We start from the raw sequence: 27,592 nt of genomic DNA on the forward strand, positions 1-27,592 counted from the left end.
ATCCAATTTTTTGGATCTCCCAAAATCCATGGTGAAAATACAAAATTTCAAAGTTAAAGTGAAGCTTTGACTAAGAGAAGATGAAATTTATGATTTTGGTCTCCAAATCCTCTCCTTAGCTCGCAATGTGATGCCCTAGACTAAAGGTTGGAGGTGGAAGACGACCAAGTGACAAAAATGGAGATTTTCGTGCGATTTCGTGGGTTTTTTAGCCAATCAAGCATGTTCGGACCTTTGGGGTATCATGCGCCAAATCTGCACTAAGTCTTTGTAAGTTGGCGCATCATGCGGCAATCTTTCACATCATGCGCTAGAGCGTATTATTTCCAGATCTCAGTTTCCAAGGAAATTTGCTCTGTACCGCTTTACATCAACTTTATTTGACTCAAATAAACCTTTCTAAGTATAATTAAACATCAAACTAACACCAAATTTTCACAAACAACACAAAACTCATATTTATATACGAAATCCATGTTATTACAAACTAACTTTTTCAAACCAACACATAAAAATTTCAGTGTTCTAAAGCAAACCAACGCCTAATACTGAAATTTAAACATCAAACTTCAAAGCAATAAACATAAATAATGCAACAATAGAAATTAAAGGTAATCTAACATAAAAAACTAAAACAAAAAATACTAGACAAAATATTATGTGCTTAACTCAACTTTAAAGGTCTTCTTCACTCTCGTCCTCCTAGATATTTTCCATAGACTGGTAGTGCACATACAGATTGTAGAAGGGCCTAAATGGAAATTCATCAGTTAAACTTTTCTCCTCAATCTACGCATGCTTCTTGAACATACGTATCAAACCCAAAACTGATTTTATAATTATGGCTCCAATATCAAAAGGTTTTCTAGTTTGAATACAGTAGTTCAGGATAACACTCTCCTTAGTGACCTTATTAATTTTCATAGTATGCAGTAATTTTGAGGAAATGAAGAAATGTCATGCCTTTGAATTACGATTTGACAACGATGCAGAAAAACTCACATTCCCATCATCTCGGGCTTCCCAATTAGCATCTTCCAATTAGCATCTTCATCCAGCATCTTCATCCGTAAGGTAATGGTAGAATTCATCCATGTTGTCTCTTATAGGGGTAAAATTTGCATAGTGGCAGACATGCACGTTCTCAATGATAAACATTTCATCGATTCTCAAAGGAGTGAACTGCAGAAACCTGCCTCGCACGTAGATCATTCCTTGGTTGATCCCATGAATATTTGCATAAAATTCTTTCATCATAGGGATGACTACAACGACAGTAGTGCCAAAGCACTTCCCAATGCCTTTGTGCAATAACTTCTTTGACTTGAGTATTCGGTGCGTTGAATCCTCGATACACAAATCCCCTCTCTTTAATAATCCTCTTCTTCTTTATAACTCGATCATGCAACTTAAGTGCGTCAAAACTGATGAGCTTTTTTCGGTTGAAAATTTCAAATTTAGCGGAGTTTCTAGAGTTGGAAATCATAGGAATTGAAAAGTGGTGACTCTTCGCTCATTTCCCCCCTAGAAAATGTCTTGGAGTCGGTTTTGAGTAGTTATTTGAAGATGTCCCCACTAAAAACTGCCAAAAACTGCCATTTGAAATGTTCTAAGTCATTTTTTTCTCCGCAGTGCATCATGCGCTGATCTGGTGCATCATGCGCCAACTCTCTAGAATTCGGTGCATCATGCGCCAATCTGGTGCATCATGCACCAGTTCCAAAATTTTGGCAGTTTTGATTTTGATCAAATAAATTCTCAGTCTTTTCACAACATTAGGCAAACAAAGATGTTTCTAAAAATTTTTCTCATATACAAGGATTATATAAAGACATAAACATAAACATAAACATTCATATAAGATAATAAACAAAAACTCAAAAATAAAAAGTAAAAAATGATACATATGGGTTGCCTCCCACAAAATGCTTGGTTTAAAGTGGTCAGCCCGACATTCCCAGTTTCATTCTGGGTGATCCAACATGATAGTGTCTTTAGCATTTGATCTTCGACCATCAAAATAAGGTTTCAATCTGTGCCCATTCACTTTAAATATTCTTCCAGTTTTGGGATATGCAAAATTGATTGCTCCATAGGGATAGACTTTTATAACTCTGAATAGCCCTTTCCACCTAGACTTCAATTTTCTAGGAAATAATTTCAATGTTGTATTATATAATAAAACTTCTTGTCTAGGTTTAAATTCTCTTTTTACTATTTTTTGATCATTCTATTGTTTCATTTTTTCCTTATAAATCACCACAACATCGTAAGATTCATTCATAATTTCTTCAAGCTCATTCAATTGCAGTAATCTTTTCTCACCAGCTTCTTTTAAATTGAAATTAAATTCTTTTGTCACCCAATAAGATTTATGTTCCAATTCAACTAGCAAGTGACAAGTCTTCCCAAAAAATAATCTATATGAGGAAATTCCTATAGGTGTCTTATAAGTTGTCCTGTATGCCCATAGTGCAGTGTCTAATCTATAGACCAATCTATTTTTTAGGAGTAATACTCTTCTACAAAATACTCTTAATTTCATGACTAGATACTTCTGCTAAACCACTAGTCTGATGATGATAAGCAGTTGCAATTTTATGTCTTATATTATATTTTTCCACCAATCTTGCAACTGTTGCATTTCTAAAATGAGATCCTTTATCAGTAATGATTACTCTCAGCATTACATATCTTGTAAAAATATTTTTAATTAAAAATTTTGAAACACTCTGAGCATCACATCTAGGTAAAATGATTGCTTCTATCCATTTTGAAACATAATCCACCGCAATCAATATATATATATATATATATTTCCAAATGAATGCATGAATGGTCCCATAAAATCTAATCCCCATGCATCAAAAATTTCAATTTCCAAATTAAAATTTAGGGTATTTCATTTCTTCTGGAAATATTACCTACACTCTGACACCGATCACATGTTTTCATATATATAAATATTAACATCTCTAAATAAAGTAGGTCAATAAAATCCAGATTGTAAAATTTTTTAAGCAGTTCTGTCATTCCCAAAATGTCCTCCAAATTCAGAATCATGATATTTTTACATAATCTCCTGAATTTCTTTATAAGGCACACATCATCTTATAACTAAATCTTTACATTGTTTATACAAATGAGGATCATCCTAAAAATAAGATTTTGCATCATAAATGAATTTCTTTTCCTGTTGTTTTGTTAGTCCATATGGTAAAATACAACTAATAATATAATTCACAATATCAGCATACCAAGGTATTTCCCATCCTTTTACAGCATAAAGTTGTTCATCAGGAAAAGCTTCTTTAATCTCTCTCTCCAGATCAAGTATTTCTTCCTGTTCTAACCTCGATAGATGATCAGCTATTGATTATTAGTCCCTTTCCTATCGATTACTACAAAATCAAACTCTTGCATTAGAAGTATCCATCTAATTAATATTGATTTCGCATCCTTCTTTTGCACCAAATATTTAATAGAGAATGGTCAGTATGCACAACACATTTAGTTCCAATCAAATATGATCTAAACTTATCAAAAGCATATGCAATGACTAATAACTCTCTTTTAGTGGTGGTATAGTTAATTTGAGCATCATTAAGAGTCTTACTAGCATAATATAAGACCTTGAAAATCTTATCATATTTCTGGCCTAAAACAGCTCCAATTGCATAATCACTAGCATCACACATTAATTCAAAAGATTTCTCCTAGTTCGTTGAATCAATTATAAGAGCAGTGATCAATTTTTCCATTAAGGTTTCGAAGACTTTAAGGCAATCTTGGTTAAAGTCAAACTTTGCATCTTTTTCCAGAAGTTGGCATAAAGGCTTAATAATTTTTTAAAAATCTTTAATATATCGCCTGTAGAATCGAGCATTTCCTAAAAAGCTCCTAACTCCTTTTAAAGTAGTAGGTGGAGGTGGGTTCGATATATCCTGAATTTTTGCAGGATCTACGGATCTACTTCCATGATCAGGATCTACTTCCATGATATTTTCTGAAATTTTATGTCCAAGAACAATTCCTCCTACAACCATAAACTGACAATTCTCCCAATTTAAAATGAGATTATTTTTTTCACAATATTTTAGAACTTTTTCTAATTGATTTAGACATATTCAAAGGAAGTTCCAAATACAGAAAAATTGTCTATAAAAACATCAATCCCTTTTTTAATAAAATAACTGAAAATTGACATCATACATCTTTGAAATGTTGCAGGTGGATTACATAATCCAAAAGACATTCGCCAAAAAAGCAAAAGTTCCATAAGGACTAGTAAATGTTGTTTTCTCTTGATCCTCAGGGGCAATAGGTATTTGATGATAACCGATATATCAATCTAGAAAATAAAAATATTTGTGCCCAGCCAATCTATCCAACATCTGATCTAAAAAGGGTATAAGAAAATGATCCTTTTGGGTGGCAAAACTTAATTTTCTATAATCTATGCAGATTCGCCATCTAGTGGCTTGTCTTATTGATATTAATTCATTATGCTCATTTGTCACTACCGTTACACCTCCTTTCTTTGAAACACAGTGAATTGGACTCACATAAGCACTGTCTGAAATAGGATATATTATTCCAACATGTAATCATTTTATAATTTCTTTCTTAACCACTTCTTTCATCATAGGATTATATCTTCTGATCAGTTCTTGGTTTATGTTGACTAGACTTATGGTTATCTTCCAAAAAAATTCTATGCATACAGATTGAAGGGCTGATTTCTTTAATATCAGCTAATGTCCATCCAAAGGCTTTCTTATATCCTTTCAAAGTTTCTAACAACTGTTGTTCTCGCGCATCAGTTAGTTATGAGGATAATATGACATGTAGTATAGATGAATCTCCTAAGAATGCATACTTCAAATGTGTAAGAAGTGCTTTCAATTGTAGTTCAGGGGGTTTCTTAATAGATGAAATCAAATTGTTTTCATTTTTTACAGGATCTAACATTTCAATTTTTTCTTGAACATATTTCAGTTCTTCTGTACTCACTTCCATAAACACATCTTTGATTTTATCGTCATCTTGATATTCCATATATTCCATTTCAAATTCGCTTTCATATGTCATTTTAAAATATTCATGGCTTAAATACACATTAATATCCATTCTGAAGCATTCAATCTCTAGTTCTTTTGTAAATTATCTCATTGTTTTTGCAATGTTAAATGTAACCTCTTGATCATTAACTCTCATACTTAGTTCTCCTTTATGCACATCTATCAAAGCTCTTTCAGTGGCTAGGAATGGTCTTCCTAAAATAATAGACAATATTAAATGTAACCTCTTGATCACTAACTCTCATTGTTAGTTCTCCTTTCTGCACATCTATCAAAGCTCTTCCAGTGGCTAGGAATGGTCTCCCTAAAATAATATAAATTCATTTATCTTCCTCCATATCTAATACAATAAAGTCCACAGAAAGATAAATTTATCAACCTTTACTAAAACATCTTCTATAACTCCTGACAGAAGAGTTACAGTTATAGGTGAAATATCTCTTAAGCCCAACCTTCTGAAATTTAATAACGGCATAAGATTAATATTAGCCCCTAAATCACATAAGGCTTTTCCATAAAATCGTTCTCCACTAGCACAAGGAATTATAAAACTTCCAGGATCTTTAAGTTTTTCAAAAAGCTTCTTCTGAATTATAGTGCTACACTCTTCACTGAGTGCAACAGTCTCTTTATCTACAAACTTTCTTTTCTTATTGAGTATCCTTCATGAACTTCAGATAGCTTGACATTTGTTCCAAAGCTTCAACAAATGGAATGTTTATCGTCAATTTCCTCAAAATTTCCAAAAATTTCAAAAATTGATTATCTCTATACTTCTGCTTCAGTCTTTGATGAAATGGAGGTGGTGGTCTTTCTACAGTGATTTTCATTGGTTTAATAGGACTTTCCGGCTTACAATGAAAATTTTCACCAGAATTTTCATTTTTCACCTCATTTTTTTCTATTTCAACTTTTCGTTGAACTCTTTCTTCTAATTCTTTTCCACTTCTCAGTTGAATAACTTTAATTTCCTCTTTGTTCTGATATTTAGGATTTACTTCAACATTACTAAGTAATGTTCCTGGAGGTCTATTGCCAAGTGTAGTACCAATACATCCCAATTGATTTTTCATGTTTTTGATTGTAGCTCCTTGACTCTGTAACTAACTTTCCATTTGCAATATCAATTCTTTCATTAATAACTTTTTCTCCTTACTTCACAAATTATTAAATCCTAGGGGGTAATAAGGTTTATAGGCTTGATTTCCTTGATTGTTGGAGCTTCCCACAGGGTTCACAACATTGTTTCCTTATTGTGGATTTGCAGCATTTGAGTTATTGTTACTCTAACTAATGTTTGGATGATTCTTCCAACTAGGATTATAATAATTGGCATAAGGATTATTAGAACTACATAAGGATTATTAGAATTATTAGAACTATTGTTTATTGCATTTAAAGTCTCATAAGAAGATTGAGATTCTATCATTTTTTCGAATGAGTTTTCCTCAAGCATAGGTGCAGTTTGAGAATAATTCATTCCATATTGATCTATCTTCTTCGATATAGCGACTATTTGAGCAGCTAATATAGATATTATATTAAAATCATGAATACTGGCTACTTTTTTGAATTTACCCTTTCTGAGGGACATTGAAAATTATTAGTAGCCATCTCTTCAGTTAATGAATATGCTTCATCGAATGGTTTTGACATTAATGTTCCACCAGCAGCAGTATCAATAATTGATCTAAGAGATCCAACCAATCCATTATAAAAAGTTTGAATTATTAACCAATTTGGCAATGCATGGTGAGAACACTTCCTAAGGAGATTTTAAATGTTTCCCAGGCTTTATAAATTGATTCCCCTTGAAATTGACAAAAAGATATAATATCATTTCTAAGCTTAGCAGCTTTTTAAGGTGAGAAATATTTAGATAAATTTTTTTGTGATAAATCTCCCGAATTTCTTATAGATTCGGGAGCTAATGAGTTTAACCACATCTTAGCTTTATCCCTCAGTGAAAAAGGAAAAAGTCTAAGTCTGACATCATCATTCGACACTCCATCATATTTAAATGTAACACAGTATTCTAGAAAAATAACAAGTTATAAATTGGGATCTTCAATTTGTGTTCCCTCAAACTGATTGTTTTGTAGCATTTGGATAATATGAGATTTAAGCTCAAATGAATTGGCAGCTACAACAGTGTTTTGTATACTCAAATGAATTTCATCTGCTGTAGGATTATCATAATCCCTTAAAAGTCTCTGATGATGTTCATTTTCATTTCCAACATTACTTAAGTTGCAAGCCATTTTGTTGGAATGATTTTTCTCTCTTTTTATTTTCAAATTTTTCTAACTATTTTTTCTAATTAAGAATCGAAAGGTCTTAAGTTTTCAGATCTTATACTACGCATAAACAAAATAAAATAAGTAATTAAAAATAAGCAACACACTTAAACAAGAAAATGTTCAAACTAAACTACAAATACTATTTTTTTTATATTTTAAAATAAAATAAAATAACTAATACTTTCTATTACTTCCCGGGCAACGGCGTCAGAAACTTGATGCGCGAAAACTTGGGATTAAATTAACTTGGGATTAAATTAAAAACTTGGGATTAAATTAATAATAAATATGCAATGTAGCCCAAACAATAATGTAACTTTAATGAAAATAATTTATCTTTAAGATCTCTTTGAAAATTCTAATTCCCTTCTACATATAACACAAGTATACATATCATTCAAGTAATACAGGGCTCTAATGGAGTCCTACATATCGATCCCATACGAAAGCTGAAAATATATATATGCTAGTTATTAATATTCTATTCTTAAATTAAAATCTTAAATTAAAATAAAAATTAAAATAAAAATAAAAAAAAGTAAAGTACGAAGTTTGAAGTTAAACTACTCAAGTGAAATGCTACTAAATATGCAGATGTACGATTACAACATTTAAGCTAAACTAGATACTAAACTTTCAAAAGTAAGATTGCTTTAAAAAAATAAAGGTTTTTGTTGACAAAAAGTTCAAGTATGAGAAAATACCCTTCCCCTTAACAATGAAAATATGGCTTGTTAAGAAAATGTAATATAATAAATAGGAGCAATCCTATTCTCTACCCTCTTTCGAGCACTATAAAGAATATTGACTAATCCAGAGTTCGATCCCTAATTTCATGGTTAGGCTGGGAGGATACTGGCTGTCACTCCAGAGCTCCCACTACTCCACCTGAGGGCTAACATGCTCGCATTAGTTTCTAATTAACTGAACCAAATTGGAGATTCTAATCTGTCACCTTAAAATTTTCCAATTCTACATCCAATAAAGTATATTTCCCTATTTATTTGTACCTAATCCCATGGATGTCATACTCTCCCATGAAATCAAATGTGATTCTCCCCATATTGTAGAAATCATAGCCCTTTTGGAACATAAGTTTATTAACACATTTTAACAATTCAATCAGTGAGATAGAAAAGTAAATGAAGATTGGAGTTCAAATCATCACAAATTATTGACATTTAAAACCGTAGAAAACAAAATCAATTCTTCACAATACCATTTCTTTAATATAGGGAGAAGGATAAAGAAGACTACTCAGAATTCATGAGAAGAATACAATAAAACACAGACTTCATATAAAAAAATAAGTTAACAAACAAAAGAAATGAAAAATACAACTTATCTCACAATTCTTCCCAAGCAAATCCCTAGAAGTTCTCTCCAAGCTTTTCTCTCTTTACAAGCACTCTCAATTCTCTCTTAGAAGTGTAATGAAGAAGAAATCTCTCACCTTCCCTCTCCTCTTACAACTCTTAAAGACAATCTCCAAGCCATTGACTTGAGAAACTAAGTATGGAAGTTTTTCCTCTTCCAACCCTCCTAACCTTTTTCGCCCCCCCCCCCTCTTGATGTTCTTCTCCAACTTGATTTTATTTTGAGCTGTCTCCTCTGAAAAGAATTTTAATTTCCCTCCAAAATTTAAAAGTCAAACCTTTGAATTCAAAAGATGTGCCTCTTTGATCAAAGAGTCAAATCCCTTCAAATTAGAACCTTCCAAACTGTTTAGATGCATTGAATCACTTCATGAATTATTTAGAACAAGTGTCCCTTTAAAAATTCATGCAAAATTCATCTCGAACTACCTTAATTTGAAAATTTGCATCTGGCGCATCATGCGCCAATCTTGAGCATCATGCACCAGTGCTATGGATTTTGGCGCATCATGCGCCAAATCCCGAAATTGGTTATTTTTGCTTCATATTTACTCCTTTTGCCATTTTTGCTCCAAATGCCTAAAAATGGTATACCTGCAAAAAAAAAATACAAAATACCTTTTTTTAAAATGTAATATCACCAAAAATAGGCATTAAAGGGTTCTTAAAATAATATATTATTTTTGTGTATCATCCACCAATATGTGCCCTTTGACAGCTTATAAGGGCACAAAAGTTATGTTGAACTGGAGTAGTATCATTGCCCACCTAACTAATCTTCCATAGTGAGGCAATCAAGTCATTAGGTACTGTAGAGGGTTGACTCTCAAGATGAGAGTCACCTTATGACAGAGCATGTAGTGTCCAAATTTCTGAACGATGAAGATCAAAGCCAGTAATGCTTCTTAATTGTAGGATATCTTATTTTAGTAGGAATTAGATGACAACTTAGGTATTAAAATTCATTTTCTATACCTCCATCATTGACTTAGGAAAGCAAGGCTTCAAGGGATTCATCTAAAGCTACGGTGTAAAGGATTAGAGGCCTTCCTGAGATAAATGCTTCTAGAACAAGAGGTGTCATTAAATATTATTTATTGCTTTCAAAAGTGTGTTGGTATTTATCATCCCACACGAATTTAACATCCTTTCTGGTTAAGGTGGTGAGAGTTTGAAAGCTACCTGACAAGTTAAAAATGAAATGTCTTATATATTTCAACTTTCCTTAGATTGAGCATAGTTGGTTCAAATTCTTCTGAGGAAACATATTTAAGATTACCTCAATCTTAAGGGGGTCAATTTTGATTCTACGATGACGTACAACGAATCTTAATAAATTTCCTAAGGTGACACCAAAGACACACTTTAAGGGATTCATCTTGAGATTATATTATCACAATCATTCAAAAAAAATTCTCAAATCATACACATGGTCGTCTTTTCATCTACTCTTGGTGACTAAGTCATACACATGACGCTCAACCTGGTTATGGATGAGTTCATCCAAGATCTTGGTCATAGTCTGATGGTATGTCACACCAACATTCTTAAGCCCAAAGGGCATTACCTTACAGTAGTAAATCCTATTGGGTGTTTGAAAGGCTGTGTTAAGTTCATCTTCTAGAGAAATTTTGATTTGATTGTAGCCTAATAATCTAGCCATGAATGAGAATATCGTGTGTGCTGACTCGATTTCTACCATCAACTCTGGGATCATTAAAGGAAATTTGTCTTTTGGACAGGCTTTGTTTAGGTCTCTGAAGTTGACACAGATCTGCATTTTATCATTTTCTTTTTTATTGGTACTATGTTGGCTAGCCAAGTTGGATATTTTTCTTCTCAAACAAAACCGACATAAATTAATATCTTAACCCCGACCATGACCAGTTGTTCAATTTCCATGTGCATCCTTCTTGGAACTTGTTTTACCGAAATCAAAGTTTGATTTATTCTGAGTTTGTGGACAGTTACCTTTGCAACAAGTTCATGCATTTCATCATAGCTCCAAGCAAATAAATCTTTATATTCTTTTAGAAGTTGGATTATTTCCTTTGCTTCGATGTCATTAAGCAACAAGCTAATGAATATTGATCTTGGGTCTTCCCAGACCCCTAATTGACTTCTTTAAGCTCATCTATAATCGATTTAATTTTTTCTTCAAATTTTGGTGTCAAATCTTCAATTGAAGTTTCTTCAAGTGCTTCTGCACATTTGATATTAGGTTCTTCGACAACAATAAGGTAAAATTTTGTTCGTTCAGAGTTCTGTGTGTACCGAATCCAACAAGTTATTTTGGGTTACGGTTTCATTATTGATTGTCCCATAATTGTTCAAAATGGTGGGATCGGTCAGTTGACCAACGTTTAGGTATCAAATCGCATTGAACAAGTTTTTAAACATAAGGGGAATAATGTTTAATCGAAAGTTCTATTAATTTTAAGAAATTTTCATCTTCTAGTTTTACATTTATTGCAGGGCTAAAAGAAGAGGAACCAATTTGGAACTTAATAGGTTTCATGCCCTCATCATATACTTCTTTCACCACTAAACTCTTAGTTTTATTTGAAGAAATTGGAGTTACGGTCATAGCCTATACACAGTGATTGATTCATTCATGTATGGACTCATATTTTTTATTTTCTTTTCATTATCGAGGGATATTTTGAACTGTGGCTCCTTTTGAGTCACCACCATTATTTTTTTTTCTATTTCTTCCTTGGAACTAGAGTCCAATTCGATGTTAATCTTCAATGGTTTCTTCTTTTCAATAGTTGGATTTTCTCTCCCTCAACCTTAGCCTTGGCCTTGACCTCGGATGCGAGTTTTGTGAGAGTCTTCACCCTTTGGTTGAGTCGCTACATGGTATTTCTTAATTTTCTTTTCTTTTTCTTTATCTTCTTTATTCATTTTTTGTTTTTATCTTTTTATTCTACATTTATCACCAGATCCTTGGAGAAAATTGTCTTCTTAAATGGGGCGTAGTATGCAGCATCTTCATGTATGCCAATCTCATGTATCGAGAATGGCTACAGGTCACCTTTAATAGAGTATTCTAGTGCCTCATGGGGATACTTGATGCAATGGTGTAGCGACGAAGGAACCATCTTGTATTCATGGAGCCATGGACGAACCAACAATGCATTAAAGGATGTCTCAGAGTCTATGACACGGAATATTGTCGTTGCACCAAATCATCAATTTTAGAAGTAACGTGATTGACCCCTTGGCTCTTTCTCCTAGCCGATTGAAGCCACATAACATCATCTTGTCCGTTGTTAGCCTAAGGGCATCGATGTCCAAATAAGCAAGAGTTCATAAGTTCATAATGTTGATTGAAGTACCTGGTTCAATAAGCACCCTTGAGAGAGTAATGTTGTTAACATTTTCCGAGACATATAGTGGGCGATTATGTTTAATTGTGCCTAACAATAATTCATCATCAGATAATGTAACCTTGGCTAGTCGTTCTAATTATTAAGCCTCATATGAGGAAGTACTAGAAAGTAGAGCTAGGCAGATTTCAACATCCAAAAAGACCTTTATTAATGATTCTCTCAATTCTTAGAGAGAATGAGGGAATCATAGATGCTCAATTTTGCTCATAGTTTTCTCAAAAGGGCTAAAACATTGTAATCTACCTTATTGTAAGACTTTTCAGTATTTTCTTGCACTGATGGAACTGCATCTTTTGGCACGACCATTTGTTTTTATTTCTTTATTGGAGATGTTCTTGAATTTAGAAATTTCCCGCTCCATAAATGGAATTCAGTTATTTCTTGTTGTTCTTGTGCCAAAAATGGAGCTTCTTCTAAGGGTATTTCACCCGAATCTTTTGTCTTTGAGTTTAATAAGTTCGATCATATGGAAATAGGTACTCCATGCAATTCTAGTGTAGCGATATCGTCTTCATTTTAACTGTCATTGAAATTATTTTCATTATTAATGACACTATGATTGTTGTTGGACCCCTCAAGATCATGTACGATTCAAGAACTTTCTATGGGATGGAAACTAGATTGGTTGTTTCAGAAAGCGTCATCATCAGAAATAGATAAAACGTAACCGAAATCAAAGGTCTTCACAATAACTATCCTTGGAGGGACAAAGAAATGGTCATACAAAGTCAACATATTGAGGCATTTCTCCACTAAATCTGAGATAACCAATCTAGAAGAATGAGTAAAAGTAGACTAAGTAGAAGGTACAAAGGGAATAACAACCCCTATGTTGCAAGGACCTCTAATTTGCTCAGCTTTGCTTTCTCTTTTTTTAATTTTCTTTTCTTGGAGGTGGGGGCTTTGATGTTGACGCTGAAGCTAGAGTAGCATACATTTTGTTAGGGACCTTCTTGGAAGATTTGTTCCATGATATATCCCATCCATTATGTCCTTGTAGGGGTCGATAGGAACAAATTCACCAGTGAGATCACAATGATCAAACTTTATTTAAGTTCTTTAAAGTTTTCCTTTAGAATGAATATGTTACTTACCATGAAGTTGTACTCTAACTAGTCCTTGAAGATGAAAAATTATCAATCTTATGCCCGAGCATCTTGTGGTAGGTCCAATAGTTAGGTCGGTACTTCATATCAACTTCCCATGATCTCTTGACTTTGAGCAGTATAAATTATGGTATCTTGAGCAGGCTACGAAATAGCTTAGCCAAGATCTATATCTTGAATGGATACTCTTTGTTCATCCACATGAACATCAATTTCTTCTCTGTCTTTTGTTGGGTTACTTGTTGAAATTGCATTTGTAGAAGTGGTTGTGGTTGGAATGTGTTGTTATTTTTTCGTTCTTTTCTCTCCTTGGGTTGTACCTGGATTGGTTTCTTTCCCTTTTCCACTGCTAAGATACTTCTAGATTTTATTTCAAATGTCTTGACCGACCTTGTATTTTTTGCCTTTCTGTTACAATTATCTGCTTGGCTTCTTCTTGGAGGCTGACAGCTTTACTGAGTGATTTTCAAATGTCTTTATCGTGAACCCCTTAAGCATGATTTATATTGGTCTGTGAATGGTTTAATGAAAAATTTTTATGGCATGTTGCTCTTAGAGGCATGTTTCACACTTCATACTGAGGTTTCTCCACCAAAGGATGTAGTCCATGAGAGATTCTCTTAGCTTCTGTTCTTCTATCATCAGGTCTCCAACTGTAATATGGTGTTGGACCCTAAAAAATCATTGAATAAAGAAATTTTCTAGTTTGACAAAGGTCTTAATGAACTTACTGAGAAGTTTGGCATAACAGTCGAAAGTGATCCATATAAGGTGTTAACAAACTAGCGGAACATGAGAGCATCACTACCCCCTGCATTGCAGTAACTTGTTTGAAAGTGTGCAACAGTTGACGAGGATTTCCTATCCTATCAAACATCTTGAAAAGCAATGGCACACAACCCTTAGGATAATGGACATAATTAAATTCCTTCGGGTAAGGTGTGCCCCTTGGAATTAATGATCCGACCCTCACCTAGGCTATTATTTCCATAACTTTTTGCTCAACTATTTGAGTTAATTCTTTTTCTAAAATTTTGCTCTGGATGAGACTTTTTCTTTTAACTATTCTCCTCAACCTCTGTCAATTCTATTTTATTGTTGAGAATGTTGACTATTTCTGGTCAAATGATCTCAGCCAAAGGTGACTGTGTCACCTGTGATGAGCTACAAAAAGTTGTTAATGTGCTCATCATTTTCTCAACTTTCCTTTTTAGATAACTTATCTGTTCATTTCATTGATGTATGATCCTTTGCAACTCTTCTGTCAGTTCTTCCTCACTTGGTGGCACTACCTCTCGTGTAGAAGAAGTAGCTTGAGTCTTTATCATATTAATCTCTACAAACTCCTCCTCCATGTCATTGAGATAGTCACTTTTTCTATCTATTGAGAACTGCTTAACATGAGCTCTTAAATTTTGTAATGTTTTTTTCTATCGAATGTGTCATTTCTTGAGGAATGTCAACCAAAATGGTGGACAATGTACCCACAACATCGAATACTTTCTTTGATGTCTTACATTTCCATACATTCTTTTTAAGTGTGGGGTGGGATACCTTCAGATACCTGTCAACTTGTTGTGGGTGGGCAAGATCCCCAGCTCATAACATCTACACCACTGAGTTCATACTAGCAGATGTTTTCTTGGACCTTAAAAGTAGCTTATCATGTGTTGGTGGAAAAGTTGGACGATTATTTAGTATTACTTTGGCGGAAGAGTAAAGGTGTTATCTTTTTCTAAGGGAGATAGTGTTTGCCATTAATAACTGGAGTTTGTCAGTTCCATAAGTGAAGCTTGATGTATCTTCTTTTTGATACTTGCGTCATGACTTTTCTTTCTTAAGAATTTTTCTTCTTACTTTCATGGAGATAGTGAACGCTATCCCATGTAAGATTTGGGCGATTGAGCATTTCATATTTAAGGAAAGTGTCTCAAACATATAATGAATCCATGAAACAAACAAATTCTTTTCTCTTTCTTTTTATCAGGTAAAATATCGAGGTGAACTAATAGAAATCCTATGAAAATCTTCCTCACAGTGAGCAATGAACAATGGGTAGAACTTGCTTCCTCCTGAGAGAATACAGTCCTCAAGAAGCCCCAAATTTTTTGGCTCGTCAGCCTTTGTAATGTCAGTTATGTTCCTTTTCTTCTTTTAGGTAGAACGACTCCTATTCCTGCACTGAATATGAGTCAGTGATGTAGACTTAAGGTTGTACCCAATCTCAATTATAGACGACGGTGGGATGTACTTCTCCTCTACAAGGATCTTCATTTTTTTGCAATCAAATTCTTCCTTAGATTCAATGATAGGACATACCACAATGGACTTCAAAGTTCTCTTAATAGTAGATTCTTCTTCAGATATAGTTGTCATAAGTAAAGGGAACTCATGGTGGGATTTCAGAATGAACTAAAATGATATTTCTATAACCTCGGTGTTAGTTTTCTTTGTCACGGTGTGAGGCAATTTATCAAGCACTATTTCAAATTCGTTGAATCTGGATCCAAATTTGATCGGTGATCCTTGGTAGCAAGAAGCCTTATAAGTTGGCAATTCATGTATCCCGACAAACAAAAACACTAAACTTCGGAGCATCCATTATTGTGATTTTGTTATTTTAAAGAAATTAAAATTGTCATCATGACTTGTTTTTCAAGACCTATTATGTAAAATGGAGATGTTGTTCAATTTTTAATTATAATAGACATAAGTCCTAAAAAAAGTTAGTTTAGATTTTGTTTTGTTGAAGGTTTTAATGTCAAACTATTTGTCATGTCATTTTGTTTTGTCATTTTTGGAATTTAGGATCCTGAGATCTCTTCATTATGAATAGTTCTATAATAAAAAACGTGTTGGTTATATTTTGCCCAAGGCTGAAATGAGCAAAATATACTAACGATAAGAGGATAATTTGGCATACATATGACATATTACCTTAATTATGAGAATAAATTTATTAACTAAAGATAGGGAGCGAGGATTTCCTCGGCGGAGTTGCGAAACTCTTGTGGTAGCTTTTTTTGTGACACTTGTCTTAATTTCTTTGTTTACTTAATGTTGTTGTTGTCATTGAGGAGTTGCGAGTATGTTTTTCATTTTGTTGCCCTCTTTTTCAAATAATTCTTCATCTTAGATTTTATAGGTGAGCTAAGAGGTGATAAATTGGAGGACTAAGGCAAGCAATAATAGGAACACAAAAAAAGATGTATATGGAAAGCCTTCATAAAGTGAAATTTTGCATTAATATCCCCAAAGCATAAGTTCAAAGTGAGATCGACTTGGTATGCTTTAAAGGAATAACTACGAAGGAGCCTTCACGAAAGCTAACTACCAAAGAATTTAGGTAGATGTACCTGTTCTAGAGTTCACATCCTCTAATAAGGTCAAGTCTCTATTATTAATTACATGTTAAGTAGTTAAGACTACTTAAGAAAACTGTCGATTGAGGTAATAGTTTGTTCTAAAAAATTTTAAGTGTCGTTGTCAAGGAAAGGAATGCCAAACTCATATCCAAGGGGAAGCAGATTCCTAAAGATTTCAAACTATCCTAGAATTTTCTTTTATCGTTGATGTTTAGTCATGGTTCATCCTTTTTCTCCAGGTTTTGAATATCCATCTCTGTAAAGTAGAGTTAGCACACCCTAATAACATGTAAAGTAAATCTTGGGCAACGTTCCCCTTTTGTCTTTAGCAGTCCTACAAAACAAAGTTAGCATAGAACATTTTTGGTTTAATTAGTCGATTGTTACTTTTATTTTTAGAGAACCTGGTTAAGATGCCCATGCCTTTCCATCATTTTGTGGTTGTTGGGTTTCTGATCTAGTTAGTCTGAGAGGGGATGAAATCAACTTGGACTAGAAGATTCCGATCAGTAATCATGGGTTGCATCGTCTAGGAGATCTTCCTAAACCAGGTTTTCTGGGGTTCAAGTTATGTTCTGTGATCTTTGTTCATTAGGGTTTCATTTAAGTTTTAATGTCCTTTTTTTAGATTTCAGGAGTTGAAAATTTTAGGTAGTTTAAGACTTATTACTTGATTATTTTTTTTATTTTATCATTTTGCTTTTTTTTTGTTGTTTAGGATAACTCGGTCAAGATCACATGGTTTCGTCGTTCCTGATTCAATGGAGTTTGGAGTTCGCTTAGTCACAAATTATTGGAAGATATTTTGTTAACATCCATGTGTTGCCTCCTCCAAAGTACCATCTCAAACTAGATTACATTATTTGGTTTAGTTTTAAATATTAATGTCTTATATGTCATTTCATTTAGGTCGGTTTGATATTTTAGCCCAAATTATCCTTGATTGAGGCTAAGGGTTCATTTATTCTTGAACGAGAAGTGAAACACTCCTTAACATCTAGTAACTTAGGTCTAGGTTGATTTTAAATTAGTTCGAGTTGGGTTGCATTAATTTAAGATGAAACTCTTGGTAAACCGTGTTAACCTAAATTAGGCGAGTTGTCTCTCAAATTATCTTCAAACTTGTTTGGATTGACCAAAGTTTAATATGATTGACCCATGTTGTCTTGGCATGATTGGAGTCAAACTAGTCTTAGTTTAGATTGACTTTAAGCGAAGTTAAAACAATTCAGATTAACTTGGGAGCAAACCAGGTTGAATGAGACTGATCCAAGTTAAACTTCCTAGGTTGAATTAAGTTGAAGTTAAATTTGACTTGGGTAAAGTCCAACTTAATTTAGAATTGAGTTGCTTTTTGAAATATAAATTGGATTAGACATAAATCAATCCTTGAATAAATTGAGGTTAAGACATAAGTCAAGTTTGAAGTTGAGTCTCAAGTCGGGCTGATTAGAGTTTAATCTGATTTTCCTAAGGAAAAGTTGTCTTTGGGTTAGGCTAAGTCAGGTCAGGTTGTCTCAGCGGTTTAGGTTGATTTTGATTTAGCCTGAGTTAGGTTAGGTTGATCCGGAGATTGGGTTGGCCTAAGTTTGGTTGGGTTGATTTGATGGTTTAATTGAGTAAACCCGAGTTAGGTCGGTTCAGTTGAATTGGGTTAACTCGTGTTAGGTGAGGTTGTCCAGTGGTTCAATTAAATTGAGTTAACCCACGTTAGGTCAGGTTGTCCTAGTGGTTCAGTTGAATTGGGTTAACTCGAGTTAGGTCGGGTTGACTCAGAGGTTCAGTTGGATTGGGTTAACCCAAGTTAGGTTTAGTTGACCTAGTGATTTAGTTGAATTAGGTTAACTCGAGTTAGGTCGTGTTAAACCAGCGACTCAGTTGAATTGAGCCTAAGTCAAGTTAGATCCAAGAGAACTTGAATTTGGTTAAGTATAAATTAGGTTGGACTTAGGCTAGGTCCAGATTGGACTAGATCTAGAAGGAGTTTGAGTTGAAATTAGGTCTAACTCAAGATAAACCTAAATGTTGGAGTTTGGTCTAGTTCGGATTAGACCTAAAGGATTTTAGCTAGGTCTAAGTTAGGATAGGCCTAGGGTTATGTCTAATACGAGTTAGACCTACAATTTGAGTTAGTTCTAATTTAGGTTAGACCTAGAGTTTATGTTTAGATCTAATGTAGGTTACACCCAAAAAGATGGACTATGTCTAATTTAGGTTAGACCTTGGGAAAGGGTTTGGTTCAATATGACGTAGACCTAAAAGTTGAGCTACATCTAAATTAGGTTAGACATAGGGTTTATTTTAGGTCTAAGATGAGTTAGAGCTATAGGTTGGGTTAGGTCTAATTTAAGCTAGACCTAAAAAGATGGCTAAATTTATGTTGGGTTAAGCTTAAGGTTTAGGTTTAGGTCTAATGTCGGTTAGACCTCAAAAGGTATTTATAGATGTCTGGGTCTAATGTAAGTTAGACTTGAAGAGTTGTACTAAGTCTATGTTTGGTTAGACTTAGGGATTAGATTAGTTCTAATGTTTATTAGACCTAAGGAGATGACCATGTCTAAGTTAGGTTAGACTTGAGGTTTGGGTTTAGGTCTACGTTAGGTTAGATCTAAAAAGATGACTAAGTTTATGTTAGGTTAGGCCTAGGGTTATGTCTAATACGAGTTAGACCTAAAGTTTGAGTTAGTTCTTATTTAGGATAGATCTAGAGTTTATGTTTAGATCTAATGTAGGTTACACCCAAAAAGATGGACTATGCCTAATTTAGGTTAGACCTTGGGAAAGGGTTTGGTTCAAAAGGAGGTAGACCTAAAAGTTGAGCTACGCCTTAGGTTAGACATAGAGTTTATGTTAGGTCTAAGATGAGTTAGAGCTATAGTTTGGGTTAGGTCTAATTTATGTTAGACCTAAAATGATGGTTAAATTTATGTTGGGTTAAGCTTAAGGTTTAGGTTTAGGTCTAATGTCGGTTAGACCTCAAAAGGTATTTAAAGATGTTTGGGTCTAATGTAAGTTAGGCTTGAAGAGTTGTACTATGTCTATGTTTGGTTAGACTTAGCGATTAAATTAGGTCAAATGTGGATTAGACCTAAGAAGATGACCATGTCTAAGTTAGGTTAGACTTGAGGTTTGGGTTTAGGTCTACATTAGGTTAGATCTAAAAACATGACTAAGTCTATGTTAGCTTAGGCTTTTGGTTTGGTTTAGGTCTAATGTGGAATAGAACTAAAAAGATGACCAAGCCTAAGTTAGGTTAGACTTGGTGTTTGGGTTTAGATCCAGTGTACGTTGGACCTAAAGAGCTCACGACTAACTTAGAGCTAATATGGGCTAGACCCAAATTAAAACCCAAGTTAATTATGAGCCATGTCAAGCTTAACTGTGGCTTAGGCTTATTTCTAATTGGATTGTGTCTAATTTTGGGCTGACCTGGATTAGGCTAAGCCAAGTTACACCTAAACCAAGTTTAGGCTTAACATGATTTAGCCCAGGGCTACTTAGGATGAATTCATGATTAGACGGGTAAGCATGGTGTTAACCACTTAGGATCAAAGCTTTAAGGCTGGTTAAATTTCGTAAACTAAATTTGGGAACAATGTTGGGCTAAAGTGTAAAATTTTAATTTTATGATTTTACCACTAATTTTCTAAGCCTTATATTTAGGGATTTTAAATATGTAAATTATTATTTTAGGGATCAATTTCATTACCCTAAGTTTTCTTTTTAAATTTCATTTTTATTTTGAAATTTTTCATTTTTTTTTCTTCAGTTTTTGTAATTATTTATCAAAATAATAATCATTTTGATAGAAAAATTGTAATTTTCAAGTTAGGATCCCCATTGACCACAGAAAAATCATGGGATATACCCAAGATTTGAAGAAAAATCAACGTAAAATTTTAGATTTTTCCTCCCCATAACTAATTTTTAATAATTATAATACTTTCTGAATTTTTTAAATAATTAAAAATTAAATATAAGTTAATTATTGTTAATAACATTATTATTTTTTGTTTTCTCCTCTGTTCACTGAGTTCAGAGGTATTTCTATTTTATTTTTTTTTATTTTCCACACCAAGTTATGAATTTTTAAAATTTTATTTAATTTTTGGGATTTAAATAATTCAAATATCCAAATTTCATACATATAAAAGTTTTGCCACGTCATCTCTCACACGCTCTAAAAGTCGACGCTTCCTTCATCAGTTGGATGCACATTCCAAGCAGGCGTTGTGGTGGCCCTCGATTTGGTGTTCTCCTCCCCAAGTGGTTTGTTAGTTTGACTTGATTTGCGCTGTCCATTTCTAATACATGAAAATGAATGGCATCGGTTCATTGTCCCCACAAGAAGAATAACTGATAACCTTCCATGATCAAACCCTAAGATCTCTCTTGATTCTCAACATAATCACTCAGTGATTGTTCCTATAGCTTCTTCTAAGTTATAAGATCTTTTCTATACAGTTCAATGAGCATGGACTGTTTATTTCTTTCACAAAAGATCGAACCTGAAAAAAAACATTAGAGATTTTATCCATACCTTCTCCAAAAGGTGTGGCCTCGATTGGGCTTGACCGAGAGCTTCATCTTTATGTCAATATCCTCCTCCTTGGTTCAATTTGAACTAAAATTGATCCTAGTTATAAGCTAGACGAAATGGTGGCTTTGGGTTGGGGTTGGAATGGGTTGGAGGGCTCAGAAAGCCTTAATTTTGATTGAGAAGATTGTCTTGAGGCTCGAGGAAGTTTTTGGGAGTTTAATGTTTGAGTTTTGGAAGGGTTTATGCCGAGGTCGAAATTTGTTCTGAATTAGGGCAAGGAAATTAGGTTTTGCTAGTGGTGGCGGTAGCATGAGGACATGAGAGATTAATCGCCTAGGTAAACAGGGACATTTTCTCTGTAGAGAGACAGAGGTTCAGGAGGCTGGAAAGGAAGTTTGATAGTGTGTCAAGGCTCTCAGGTTCCTTCCCTAAGTAGCCATGAGAGGCGATGGGAGAGCTTAGCTATGATTAGAAAAGTTTGGGTTGCTCCTCGGAGAGTTCTCAAAGGAATTTCAGAGGATTTTGAGCAATGGAGGGAAACTTTTCAAGCTTCCATTGTGGCTTGACCATGTTGTTAAGCATGGAGATGAAAGCTGATTGGTGGCTTCTTAGGTGGATAATACAAATCAGATATGGTTAGGCTTGACCCATAAAAAATTGGTCCATGGCGGCTTGGGCTGGGTGGCATGGTCCCTGCCATAGATTAATCATGGTGGATGATACCAAGCCACCAATTAAGGGTTAGATTTACCCTGGTTTGGCTTGGTGTGTCATCCATGTGTTATGGTAAGTGGGTATTGGATCATAGGAGAGCCAATAGGAATAGGCCATGAGCCATTAGTTTGGGTTGGGTCTTCTCTTAGGGTTTTGAATTTGGGCTAAATGGAATGCTTTTTTCCTTTGTTTAGACCCTAATGGAATTTAAAAATCAACCTAATAAATTAAGTAATTAATTGATTAAGTGAACTATGGGGGTTGGCCTCATGGTGGTAATTTGGTCAACCACATGGTGTGGTATCATGATCATGTTGGGTGGACTTCGATGAATGGGGATATGGTCAATTGGTCCAAATTTGATCAAAATTAGGGTAGACCCAATTGATTTTGACCATCCCAAGTTGTCATCACATTTTGGGGTCAAAATGACACATTAGGGTTTATGGAGATTTTTATGGTTTGATAAGGTTAGTGAGGACTTAGGTGAGGCTAGGGTTCAATTTAGGTAGACTCCTCCCTCAAGATGGGTTTCATGGTCAAAGTGGGTCCCAGGGTCCATAAGAAAGTACCTAGTGTTTTGGTTGGTGTTTTGGCTGATTTGGGTGACCTAGGACATGTCTAGCCCATGGTGGTCAATTTGGGTTCCTTACCTGGTCTAAACCCTAAACACACTCAACCAAGGGTTGGGGTCTTGGGGTTGCATTGGTGGAGCCAAAGAAGCACAACTCTGGTCTAGGGTCAAGTGCAAGTTGGTGGGGTGAGTCCTCACAAAAGTGAGGTCAACAAGCTCATATAAGACTTTTTTTAAGACGCTGACATGATTGGGTTTTGAGGGATCGTGGTAGAGCGATGGTTGGCTCATGATAGCCACATCATGGGCCCTACGAGAATAATTATTCAATTTAAGCTTATCCAGATTGGATCTTGTTGTGAAAGCAGATCTTAAAAATAAAATTAACTGGGCAAAATCATGCTTATGCAAGAAGCGAACCAATCAATGAAATCTAATTTATTTTTTCTATCTTGTGAATTTAGATTAACGATTTTACAAAGGATTGAATGTATGAAAAGTCATGAAAAAAGGTAAAATAAATATGAACAATTTAGGCATATATAAAGTTCTTAACTACAGTGAATTGATCTATAATTTTAAGGACATAAATGGTTCGAATTACTCGCCAAGTTTATTTTTGTTTACATATAATTAAATAGCAATTTTGTTTCATTTTTAATTTATCTAATAATATTCTCAATCATACTTTCGTTCCTATATTAAAAATATCCTGGAAATATTATTTCCTTCCGTGCAACTAGAAGTTCTATGCATTTCAACTTTTTGCTAATAACAGCAACCATACAATAATCTGACCCAATTTTTTCTGAAGAAAAGATTGTCCTAGGCTTCTTTTTAAGAAAAGATAATTACATTTTACAACAGTGCTTCATGGCTATTTATTATTGCAATGTGATTTGGAGTCCTAATTTGAGATGCATTCAGAGCTTTTTAATTTGGCAGAAATTTCAAATATATACATATGTATATTTAACGTTTTGTGGGTGGGGAGCAATTGCGGCCCATTTTAATTCATGGATTAAATCCTATCGATAATAGGGTTCGTCATCACAACGCACCATGCTAGAAGCCTTTAGGATTGTGGTTTTGTCATAGTTATTTGACTGTAGCTCAAAAATGAGAATCTTGGACAGAGCTTGATCATATTTTGCATAAAATAAAAAATTAATTAATATTAACTTAACACCACTCAAAATAATTAATATTGTAGTAAACATGAAACTTATTTTAAGTTAATTTGAGATTAATTTTATCCCATTAGTGTCAATATTTAACATTTTATGTCTACTCAAAATGACATCTAATATGCTTCGTTTGATGCAGGAAGCAAACCGTGTGCACATATCATAATAACAGGTTAATTTGCAGCAGGTCTAACAGATCTGCTATGTTTTTTGCCAAATGGCTTACTGCTATATCGGTTTCTGTAAGTTTATTTCTAGGGCATTAAAGGTAATTATTATTATTTTTTTAAATGTAAAGATGGAGGTAAACTCATTAAATTACGAATTGTTGCTGCATGTACATTGGATGAACTGCTTTCATGTATTCTTTCCTCATATAAATAATATTTAATGATAAAATCCATTTAACATATAAGTTGCAGTTTATAAAACGAAGACAACATATCATGAGGTTTTACATTGGCCGATTACTGCGACGTAAAGTGATAATATTTAACTTTTTCATGACTAAATCAGGGTCTGATTTTACTAAGCCTATGCTAGATAAATGTGTCAGACGTTTGCTTTGGTAGAGTCCAATACAATTCGGCCTCGAAGGGGTATGTTGACACATCAAAGCAACCTGGGTAATCCAAATGAGCCTAATTGACCCTAGGGTAAATAGAAGTCGTCATCACCGTGATGAACCAGAATCTAAGATTAAGGCGTTCCAATCCAAAAGAACCACTTCTGTATCGTCGACAAAATAGAATAGTTCCGAGCCATCAATGCTGCTCACTGACATACCCCCAGTGGTCGACTAGTCAATATTGTCTAAAATGCTTAAAGCTATTCACACTAGAATGATAAGTTATAGTCAAGCAGTAACACAAGTTTGTTTGCAGGAACTCCCTCCGTATTTGGGAACCACCCTATGCATTCAATGCTATTGATAGCTACAGCCTACAGGCCAACAAATTCGCACATATGACAAGTCGTTATTAGGCTTTGAATCATCTTTTAAGTCGATATCCTTACCTTCACTTATTAGGGGATCAGAGGGCAAGTCTTATGTAATTTCTAATAATATTGTGATATCGTAGGAGAATTATTTACGTACGGAAAACACACGTAGCTCTCCATGTGTAATCTCTCCCAATAACCGTTCAATAACCAGTGCGATGATTATTTGAGGATTATTGCAGAGTTATTTGGAGTCAATACCCTCAGCAGTTACACTTTCACATTTTCTTAGTGTTAGCGTATTGACTCCTAATAACGCCGAAATTACACCGCAATAACTCCCCAATAACCTTTGCAAAGGTTATTGAGGGGTTATGAGAGGAGATTACGCACGAAGAGCTGGAAGAGCTGCGTGTGTTCTCCGGTACGTAAATATTTAACATATCGTAAAGCTTCTTTGATGACCCTCATCACGTCACTTGTATTCTTCCACATCTTAGTCAATCTAATTATTAAGGTCCAAATGTTATTCTTAGAGAAAATTTGATCCAACATTCTTAAAAAATTAGACAGGCGACCATAAATGAGAAATATTGAGCTTTAAGGAATTTGGGACAAGTTTTTATTTTCTATTTTTTATTTTTATTTTCAAAAAATAAAATATAGTATTCAAAAAATAAAATATAGAACAAACAAAAATGTTCGTTTGCTATTTCATTATCTGCTTTTTTATTTCATTTTTAAACAAAGATATTTTTATTTTTCAAAAACACTAAAGATGAAAAATCTGTTCTTGGCGTTTTCAAACAACTTCTCCACTCTGATCTTTATCTTTGTCCGTCCCCGGCCCCCACCAGGTCCACGACCACGACCACGATCACGATGCCGTGCCTTCTTCGATGCCGGCTCCATCATTGATGCCTTCAATGCCGGCAAATCCGACACCGTTGCTTTCTTTATCGGCAACAATATGACATCTTGCCCAACGTCGCCCTATTTGCAATCATTGTTAAGTTCCCATGCAGAGAAGCTCAGACTTCTCATCAATCCTCTTCCGCTCCTTGCATCTGCCTATGAAGGCTCCTGGATCGCCGGTGTTGAGTAGCCTAGTGTCCGGAATTTCTATCTGGTGAACAAACGTAAGAGAATTTCAACATTCTGAGATCAGTAGTGTCAAAGCCATGAGGAACAAAACATTGGATGGAGGTGATGTGGTTTGCCAGAGGAAAAGCGGGGTTGAAGATTTGGAAGAGGGCAGTTGAAGGGATTCTGGGGTATGCGGATTGGTCAAGGAGGTAGGCCGCAGCCTCTTAGTCACCGGAGCTGGAGTCGTTTTCTCTAGTGACTGGTTTGACAGAGGCTTAAAACAAAACAAATTGTAAACAAAAAGTGTTACTAAACATATTATTATCTTATGTTACAAATAAAACAAACTAAAAACATAAACAAAAAAGCAAAAAATATCAAGTGATCCCAAGCATTCTCTAAGCATGTTAGTTGCCTTACAAATAATAACAAGATTGGAAAGAACCACTCGGAATGAAAAATCATAAATTTGTCAGTACCAGACGACTCATCCAAGCTAAGCAAAGTCTTATAATGATTGTCTGTGGTGCCTTAAAAAAATCTCTTAGAGGTGTTAATCATGTAATTATTCATGCCGATGGATCCACAAACTTTACTATCCATTAAAAATTATCAATTCTTCATTTTTACCTTTAACTTTAATGATCGACAAAAATTACTTGCTAAAAAATAGTGGTGATAACATTACGTGGTGAAGAGCTAAGAAGCATCAGCTCGATGAATGCTATTGTTAGAGAAATTTCTGAGGCAAGGTCTTTGATAAAATTTGGCATCTCTCTATACAATTTTATAACAATTCCTACTTTAATTTAATCACCTCTTCAAGAAATATTAATTAAACAATAATGTGTGGATTATTCTTTATCATAATCAAGGAGTCACCACTTGAGCGGTTATCCTACCTCCCATTTGGAGGCATCACCTCTTTATCTGAGTTCAAGAAAAAAATCTTGACCAAAATAAGGGCACCTATAGAAAACTAAAAAACATTTATACCTTAACAAAGATCAATTAGGGGCATGACGAGTCCCTAAAGTTTTTCATTATAGAAGTCTATAAGATATGTTACAAGGGAAATAAATAAAGTCAATTGCAGCACAATCTATGCTAACTAAAGATAAGGAAAATGAATTTTTTGAATATTGAATTAACTTGTTCCACCAAATCACTTCTGCTATGTTTTCTGAACCCAACAATAGCCATTACAATTTTATATGGTGCAAGAACATGTTACCCAATGCAAGTCGGTTATGAGACATCCCTCGATTACAAAACCTAAAGTAACTTCTTAGAGAGGGTTGAAGTACTGATCCACCAAATTTGAGGATAGACGAAGTGACATGCATATTTATTCAAAACAATAACTACATAGCCAATGGCCACAACATTTGTATTTTCCTAAAGAGATTAGTTGTCAACCTCACACGAGAGTGCATGATTATATAAGTAATAAAGGATTCAGTGGAGATCTATAGTATCCCGAAGAATATAAGTAAAAATATTGGTCTTGTTGATTATTATTCAAACTATCATAATAAGGTAATCACTAATAAGATACTGATATAACTTAAATTTATGATATTGTTCTAGTTAAGTATCATGTTTTATTTTCTATTTGTCATAATTTTATGCTTGTGAAGGCATTTTTGTAGTATTTTATAGTTTACAAAGTGTTGATCCTAAATGTCAGAGCTAAAACACAAGGTGAAAAAATTGCAGGTTTTGGTGACAGCATAACTACATTAAGCCTTCATGTAGTTATGTTGGCCTACAATGTAGTTATGCCGAGCGAGAGCATAACTACGATGCCAATAGTTGAAGGCTTCTTTTGGAAATAATATTCAGGGTCTCTAACGCTTTGTCTATATAAGGAGAGATTGGGCATGACCTTGGGGGATTGTTGACTGGTTGTTTGTTTTCTTCAGG

General features: G+C 34.3%; 1 protein-coding gene across 1 annotated transcript in view; it reads left to right on the plus strand.

Moving 5' to 3' along the window:
* Positions 1-23,978, plus strand: part of LOC110030316 (pathogenesis-related protein 5) — a 78,604-nt gene extending 54,626 nt beyond the window's left edge. The window contains exon 4 of the mRNA XM_020732976.1: positions 23,778-23,978. Coding sequence (XP_020588635.1) covers positions 23,778-23,904 — 127 coding nt within the window. The 3' untranslated portion in view covers positions 23,905-23,978. The remainder of the gene's footprint in view (positions 1-23,777) is intronic.
* The last annotated feature ends 3,614 nt before the right edge of the window (positions 23,979-27,592 follow it).

Source organism: Phalaenopsis equestris, unplaced genomic scaffold, assembly GCF_001263595.1.
Source record: "Phalaenopsis equestris unplaced genomic scaffold, ASM126359v1 Scaffold000700, whole genome shotgun sequence".
In the NCBI taxonomy this organism is placed as follows: Eukaryota; Viridiplantae; Streptophyta; class Magnoliopsida; order Asparagales; family Orchidaceae; genus Phalaenopsis; species Phalaenopsis equestris.